This window comes from Quercus robur, chromosome 5, assembly GCF_932294415.1.
Source record: "Quercus robur chromosome 5, dhQueRobu3.1, whole genome shotgun sequence".
Lineage (NCBI taxonomy): Eukaryota > Viridiplantae > Streptophyta > Magnoliopsida > Fagales > Fagaceae > Quercus > Quercus robur.
This window is the reverse complement of record NC_065538.1, coordinates 70,846,207-70,854,734: the sequence shown is the minus strand read 5'-3', so window position 1 is coordinate 70,854,734 and position 8,528 is coordinate 70,846,207. Positions and strand designations below refer to the sequence as shown.

At 46.8% G+C, this 8,528-nt stretch overlaps 1 protein-coding gene across 1 annotated transcript; it reads right to left on the bottom strand.

The window, feature by feature from the left end:
* Nucleotides 1-7,389: 7,389 nt before the first annotated feature.
* On the bottom strand, nucleotides 7,390-7,764 carry LOC126728644 (uncharacterized). The gene has a single exon (XM_050434438.1). It carries the CDS (start codon nucleotides 7,762-7,764, stop codon nucleotides 7,390-7,392), a length of 375 nt encoding a protein of 124 aa, XP_050290395.1.
* Nucleotides 7,765-8,528: the final 764 nt, after the last annotated feature.

Sequence of the window (8,528 nt, the reverse complement as noted above, 5' to 3'; positions counted from 1 at the left end):
GGAGAAAAGCGAGGTTTTGACATTACAAATGATGGAATTAATTAGATCCTGGTTCATGCGTGTGGGGGCAGCTACTTTTGACGCGCTACAATTTACGAGGCGCGGCTATTTACTCCAAGTGGCTTTGTGTCTCCCTTATCCAACGGCGAGGTGTAGATCTAACAGCTGACATTCTTCCCTGAATTCTTGGGCGGGAGTGATTTCCTTTTTTCCACCTAGCTATATAAAGCCCTAGAGAGGTTCATTTTTCTTTTTTATCTGCATATTAGAAGTCCAGAGAATTCCAGAGAACTCCAGCGCCCAGAGATTTACAAGCACTTCCGACCTCCAAACTTTTGTAGCCATTTCTGCAAAGCATCCTTCCTTGAAAAGATTTCCACGCATCTTGCTGATCGTTTGTGAAGATACTCGTAAGTTCCGCTCGTTTCGTTGCTTCGAATTTCTCCTCGGCTCTCAATTTTCATCTCAGTTTTCTTTCTGTCCCCCCAGTTTAGCTTAGATGGGTAGATTCAAGGATCTAGTAGATACCCCGGCTGCCATGGAGGCCTTTAGGGCAAAATATCATATCCCACCGGGTGTGGTTCTGCAGTATTGTCCCCCAGAAGGAATATTAACAGATAGAGATGTGGGTCAAGTCGTCATTCCCATGATTGCTTTCATAGAAGGGGGAATGACACTTCCTATGCGTAGGATTACCCGGGACTACTTGTACCATCATAGGTTGACACCGCATCAGTGCGCTCCAAACATGTTCAAGTTATTAGGCTGCGTAGATGTTCTGAACGAGCGAATGGGTCTAGGCCTTACCTGGCACGATGTGGTTCATCTGTACGAGTTCCATTACATCGAGAAAGGGGGGTATTATCTTAAATCTCGGTCTGAGGTCATTAGGCTAATCTCCTGCCTCCCCATATCCAATAAGACTATGAAGGATGATTTCCTCATTGCCTCAGGAGAGTGGAGTGATGGTTTTCATTGTCTAACTCGGGCAAGAATTCCAGGTGCGGCGCCTTTAGAGCCAATCCTTTAGGGAGGGGGCTTAGCTCTTTGGATTCATTCCCTTTTTTGCTTAAGAATCAAAAAAATTTATAACTTAACTCTAATCTCCTTCTCGGCTCTTTTATAGATAGAGCTCAAGTTGCTCCTAAGCTGAGCCACGTAAACGTTCAGGCCTTGAACTATCTGTTGAGGTCAAAAATCTATGTTACTGAGGACAGGCAGCTATACGCGGCTCATTTGGTTTTGGGCTACCAACCCCTAACCCACTCTTTCCAAGCCATTGGCCATGCCATAAGAGCTGGTTGTCCAAGGTTAGCTAGGATTGACATATCCAAGCCCAAGTTTTTGGCCCGACAAGATCTCAAGCATGTCGTGTTACCTGGCGTTCGGAATCCTCCACCAGTTGTGCAATTGCCTCCACCAGACAATCTTAAGGTTGCTGCACAACCTGAAGAACAAGCTGAATCATCTCATCTTTCTCTAGAGGAGGAGATAGACGAGTTCTACTTCGAAGAAGATATTCCCAAAGCTCCTCTGATTGTGCTTTCTGATCCCGAGGAAGAGCAGGACCAAAATTCAGTGGTCGGCGCGCCAATAGTTATAGCCTGCTCGGACGACTCCTCAAACGAAGAGGTAGATAATATGGCCTTCGGCAAAGGAAAAAGCCTTAAAGAGTTGATGGCCACCCGAGGCAAGGGTCAATCATCTAAGGCACCAGCTCAATTGCAGACCCCTATTCTTTCTCCGGTCACTCCTCAGCTCCCGTCTGATCTCGGCCTTAAGGTTAACCCAGATCTAAAGAAGAAAAGGCTGGTTGACACCTCTGAGGAAGGCGAGGTGGTCCCCCGCTCGGTCAAGCAGCAAAAAACCACCCGGGGGCAGAAGAATAAAAGGACTTCCTCCTTAGAAAACCGGGAGGAAGAGAACTGAGCCGAAATGCGTGTTAATCCGCGCACTTGGAGCCCGAAGCTGGAGGTAGACGGGGTCACTATTCCCTATACTGCCTCGGTCCAAGAATACAACAGGGGCCGAGCAGGATACATAGCAGAGGCCCTGGAGCAGCCAGTGCTCCTTCCTCGAGACATGGAGGCCTACAGGCGATTCTCCCAGCCTGAGCTCTTTCTATCCCTCAAGAGGGACCTTGCAATGGTAAGTGACTCTTCTATCCTTTCATTAAATCACTAGACCTTGTTGCATTCTAACACATTGTCTTGTTGTTTTGTGGGCAGATCACTCAGCAGGTGTTTGTGGCCGAGGAGTACTGCCGCAACAACCGCAACTTAGCCGAAGCTGAGGCTCAGTCTCGCGCCGAGGTTGAGAGATTTGTAGGGTCCCTCAAGCAGGAGAATCTTGAACTCTCGGAGAAGTTCAAAGAGGCAGAGAAAAACCGCCGGAGCGCCGAGGCTAGCTTGAAGAATGCTGAAACCCAAGCCGAGGACCAGCGCCAGAAATTGTTTGTGACTGAGACCAGCCTTGCCACTGAAAGGCAAACAGTGTTGGATCTCAAGGTGGCGTTACAGAAAGCCAAGAAGTAGGTCCGGCTGGCTAAAGAAGAGGTTCAGCTAGTTCGGGAAGCAACCGAGGCTGAAAAGAAGGCCTCTTATCAGCTTGGGGTTGAGGAGACTGAAGCCAGGCTCTCTGAGGAGCTTCCAAAGGTATGCAAGGATTACTGCAGCATCTCATGGGCTCATGCCCTTGATGCTGCAGGGGTTCCTGCAGACTCGGCATTGAGGTTACCCGAGAAGGCCTTCTTCCCTCTTGAGATCCGAGAGATCCCTGAAGGCGCCCCTGAAGCTTCCGAGCAAGCCCTGGTTATTCCTGATGCCATCCCTTTGCTTAATAATGCCAAGGATCCTACCAAGGAGTCCATCTCCGAGGGTCTTGGGGCAGATTCCCAAGCCAAAGTGGTTCCTCCTCCTCAACCAGAGCAGAAAGAGAATCCTCCTACTGAGGCTTAGCCTGTAGGGTTTTTAATTACTGTATTTCATTTTTTTTTTTTTTTTAGAACGGGAGTTGTCTTATTTTTTGTTCTTTTGTAAAGACCTCTCTCTGTATTGACCTCGGCTTATTAATATAGAATGTTCTTTTTTCCATTCTCTTTTGGTACTTATGATTGATGTTGATATAATTCCATTATTTTGTTCAAAGCAAATACAGTTCCTCTATTTAATGTTTGCAACAATATAAACAAATATAAACGAATGAGAAAAGGCAATGCCGTGTGGCGAACTTAGAACAATAGATGCCATTATACTAAACTACGCATGTACCTTAAAATCACACAAGTGTCCTAATTTGTTAATTTCCCGTAAGTCCGTGGTCTGAGGAGCCATGCTGGACTTAGGTTCTGTTTAAAACTTGGATAGATGCCATAAATTATTAATTTCCCCTAAGTCTGTGGTCCGAGGAGCCATGCAGGACTTAGTTTCTGTTTAAAACTTGGATAGATGTCATAAGTTATTAATTTCCCTTAAGTCTGTGGTCCGAGGAGCCATGCAAGACTTAGATTCTGTTTAAAACTTTTATAGATGCCATAAGTTATTAATTTCCCCTAAGTCTGTGGTCCGAGGAGCCATGCAGGACTTAGGATCTGTTTAAAACTTGGATAGATGCCATAAGTTATTAATTTCCCCTAAGTCTGTGGTCCGAGGAGCCATGCAGGACTTAGGATCTGTTTAAAACTTGTATAGATGCCATAAGTTATTAATTTCCCCTAAGTCTGTGGTCTGAGGAGTCATGCAGGACTTAGGTTCCGTTTAAAACTTGTATAGATGCCATAAGTTATTAATTTCTCATAAGTCTGTGGTCCAAGGAGCCATGCAGGACTTAGGTTCTGTTTAAAACTTATATAGATGTCATAAGTTATTAATTTCCCCTAAGTCTGTGGTCCGAGAAGCCATGCAGGACTTAGGTTCTGTTTAAAACTTGTATAGATGCCATAAGTTATTAATTTCCACTAAGTCTCTGGTCCGAGGAGCCATGCACGACTTAGATTCTGTTTAAAACTTGGATAGATGGAAATGGACCAATGGGTATGCGATGATCATGGAACAAAACATAGGTAGAGCTGTTTTCATTAATAATAATATATTCTTAGATTATTTACATTCCACGGGCGAGATACAGTTTTTTCATCTAAGTCTTCTAGGTAGTAAGCACCTATTCCGACCACAGATGTGATGCGATACAGTCCTTCCCAGTTGGGTCCCAACTTGCCCCAAGAAGGGTTCTTAGCATTGCCGAGAATCTTCCTCATTACGAGGTCGCCTGGACTTAAAGGTCGCAACTTTACATTAGCATCATATCCTTACTTTAGCTTCTGATGATAATAGGTCATATGGATCATCGCTTTTTCCCTTTTTTCCTCAGCTAAGTCTAGACTTCTCTCTAGTAATTCGTCATTGTTTTCTGGGGTAAAAGTGCTAGACCTCAATGTGGAGAAGTTGCTCTCGATCGGGAGTACGGCTTCGGCCACATAAGTCATTGAAAAGGGAGTTTCACCCGTTGACCGTCGCGGCATCGTTCGATAGGTCCATAAAACATGCGGGAGCTTTTCCACCCATCTCCCCTTTGCATCATCCAATCTCTTTTTCAGACCGCTCACTATGACTTTGTTCACGGCCTCGACTTGCCCATTTCCTTGGGGGTAGGCAGGAGTGGAGTATCGGTTCGTGATGCCAAACTCGTTGCAGTATTCCCTGAAGTTCTTACTATCAAATTGAAGACCGTTGTCCGAGATGAGGGTGTGAGGAGTTCCGAAGCGCGTAATAATGTTTTTCCAAATGAATTTCTTGGCATCCACGTCCCTGATGTTGGCCAAAGGTTCAGCCTCTACCCACTTGGTGAAATAGTCGATGCCGACTATTATGTATCGCTTATTCCCTACTGCTTTAGGGAAAGGACCGACAATATCAAGACCCCACTGAGCAAACGGCCAAGGGCTGGAGAGGGGGTTAAGGACTCCTCCTGGTTGGTGAATATTTGGGGCGAATCTCTGGCATTGATCACACTTCTTCGCATATTCTTGGGCCTCTCTTTGCATGTTCGGCCACTAATATCCTTGGGTGAGAGCCCTGTGCGCCAGCGATCTCCCTCTTGTGTGACTTCCACAAATCCCCTCATGTAGCTCTTCAAGCAAGGACTCGGATTCCTCTGGGTGTATACATAACAGGTACGGCCCAAAATAAGAGCGTCGGTATAGCCTGCGGCCTTCTGATAACCAAAACCGAGGAGCATTCCTCCGTATCTTCTCGGCCTCCAAGTTTCCTTCTAGCAATGTATCGTCTTTGAGGAAGTTCACTATAGGATCCATCCAGCTGGGACTCTTTCTAACCTGATGGACCTGAGCTGCGTCTCTTCTAATTGAACTCGTTTGGCCTAGATCCTCAACAAGGATCATTCGCGGCAGATCATATGCCGAGGACGTGGCAAGAGTGGCCAACAAATCTGCACGTGTGTTCCCACTTCTGGAAACATTTGTCAGATTGAAGGATTCAAAGTCTGACTGCAGGCGTTTGACTCGTCCGAGATACTCTTGCATTCTAGCATCTCTAGCTTTTAACTCACCCATCACTTGGCCAACGACCAATTTGGAGTTCGAGAACGCTTCCATTGCCCTTCCGCCCAATTTTTGAACCATCATCATTCCTTGAAGTAAAGCTTCGTACTCGGCCTCATTGTTCGTAGCCGAAAAGCCGAGTCTTAGCGATTTTTCAATGGCAATACCTTCGAGCGATATTAGAACTAGTCCAACTCCAGATCCTCTCTGGTTGGCCACGCCGTCCATGTAGACTTCCCAACGCAAGATCTCTCGCGCTGAGATTGTACCAACCGATTTTCCATCCATGTCTTCCTTCTCGGTTATTGTTTCTATAGAGGGTTCTGTGAATTCTGCGACTAAGTCCACGAGGACTTGACCCTTGACAGAGGACCTCAGCATGTATTTAATATCAAAGGCCCCTAAAAGTGCACTCCACATGGCGATCCTTCCTGTGTAGTCGACGCTTCGAAGCACTAATCGAAGGGGAAGCTAGGTTAGAACAATGACCGTGTGTGCCTGAAAGTAATGGGAGATTTTTCATGTGGCATGCACCACTGCTAGAATTGCCTTCTCCAATGGTAAGTAAAGAACTTCAGCCTCGTGTAATGATTTACTTACGTAATACACTGGTCGCTGTACTCCGTTATCATCCCATACCAGTACCAGGCTTACAGCATGAGGGGCTATCGCTATGTATGCAAACAGTACCTCATCCGCCTCAGGGCTAGACATAATGGGTGGTCGCAACACGTATTCTTTGAATTGCTGGAAGGCCAGGACACAATCCTCCGACCACTCAAACCCTTTCCATTTATTCATTAAGAGGTAGAAATTTCGGCATCGGTCTGCAGATCGTGATATGAACCGGTTCAATGCCGCGATCATGCCAGTGAGTTTCTACACCTCTTTCAGATTCGGAGGAGCCTGTAGGCTATTAATCGCTTTGATTTGTTCTGGGCTTACCTCTATCCCTTTGTAAGTTACCATATAGCCTAGGAATTTCCCAGATCCAACCCCAAATGAACACTTGGAAGCATTGAGCCGCAACTTATGCTCCCTTAAGATGCCAAAGATGATCTCTAGGTCTTTCACGTGCTCGAACACCACCTTACTTTTTACCACCATATCATCTATGTAGACTTCTATAACTTTGCCTAGCTGAGGTTCGAACATTCTTGTCATCATCCTTTGGTAGGTTGACCCTGCGTTCTTTAGTCCAAAGGGCATCACCTTATAGTGATAGTTTCCGACGGGTGTCATGAATGCCATTTTCTCTTGATCCTCTAGTGCTAGTGGTATCTGATGATAGCCCTGGAAGGTGTCCAGGAAGCTCATTCGAGGGTGGCCTACAGTCGCATCTACCAATCGGTCAATTCGAGGTAACGAGAATGGGTCTTTCGGGCATGCCTTGTTCAAATCTGTGAAGTCCACGCAGACTCGCCACTTCCCCGTTTTCTTTCTTACCACCAACGTATTTGCCAGCCATTCGGGGTAAAAGACTTATTTGATAGCCCCTGCCCTTTTCAGCTTTGTCACTTCGTCTCTAATGGCACTGGCATGTTCTTTCAAGGGACGTCGGGGGGTTGCTTCTTCGGAATGGAGGATGGGTTCACATTCAAGTGGTGACAAATGAGATTAGGGTCAACCCCCCGGGCATCATAAGCATCCCATGCAAACACATCAACATTTCTCTTCAGAAACCCGACCAACTCCTCTTTCTCTTGAGGAGGCAACTCCGAGCCGACCTGGAAAAATCTCTCTGGGTCCTTGTCCACGATAAACTTTTCCAAACTTTCACACTTTATCTCCTCGGCTGGCCCGCTAATATGCCCCGCCGAGGTGGCTGGTTGCTATAAGTTTTCAGGAGCCAAGGACTCGGCCCTGGACCAACGTGAGATGGCGGCCACCATACATTGCCTAGCCATGGCTTGATCTCCACGAATCTCTTCCACTTGGCTTCCGGACGGGTATTTCACCTTTTGGTGAAGTGTGGAAGACACGGCCTCTAGGGCATGGATCCATGGCCTGGCTACTATCGCCGTGTAGGGCGAGTAGGCATCGACCACGATAAAGTCCACCTCCACTACCTCTGACCCGGTCTGGATGGGTAATCTGATCTGCCCTTTTGGTACAACTGTCTTTCCCTCGAAGCTGATAAAGGGAGAGTCATAAGCAGTCAAATCCTCCGGCCTTAAGTTCAGCCCCTTGTATAGATCCGGGTACATTACCTCTACCGTGCTGCCCAGGTCTACCAGTACCCTCTTCACATCGAAACCTCTGATCCTCAGTGTAACTACTAAGGCATCGTCGTGAGGTTGGATAGTTCCCCTCTTATCTTCGTTCGAGAATCCTAATATTAAAGGGCTTCCCTTTTTAAACCTTTTACACTCTCTTTCCTGTCCTCGGCAGAAAGTCGCGCCACGGACAGCACCCTGGAAGGAAATGAGCCGGTTCTTCCTGTGGCAGCAAGGATGACGTGTATCGTTCCCATGGGAGGCCGTAACGGCACATCTTTTCGAGGTTCTTGCATTGCCTGGCTCAGATGACCGCTGGAGGGGTGCAAAAGGTGGCGTAACCTTCCTTCTCGGACCAACTGATCTAGGTGGTTCCATAGATTCCTGCAATCCTCAGTGGCATGCCCATGGTCCTGATGATAGTGACAATACAGGCACTGGTTGCGTTTGAAGGGTCCCCAACCATTTTTCCTGGCCATCTGAAGAAGGGTTCGTTCTTCACTTTCTCCAAAACTTGTTGTACTAGCTCTCTGAACACGGCATTAACCGTCTGCATGTTGCTTTGTCTAGCCTGTCTTGAAAAATCTCTCCTCGGCTGGTTATGGTTATATCATTCCGACATGAAATCATTCCTTTTGGGGGGGATGATCTTCTCCTTTCCCTTTCCTTGTAGCTGATCTTCTTCCACCCTTTTGTACTTGTCAATCCTATCCATTAACTGATAAACGTTGGCAACGGGTTTACCAGTGAGAGAT

Bases quoted from the DNA above. Each gene is read 5' to 3' on its own strand.
- LOC126728644 (XM_050434438.1), bottom strand. From the start codon at position 7,764: ATGTACCCGGATCTATACAAGGGGCTGAACTTAAGGCCGGAGGATTTG.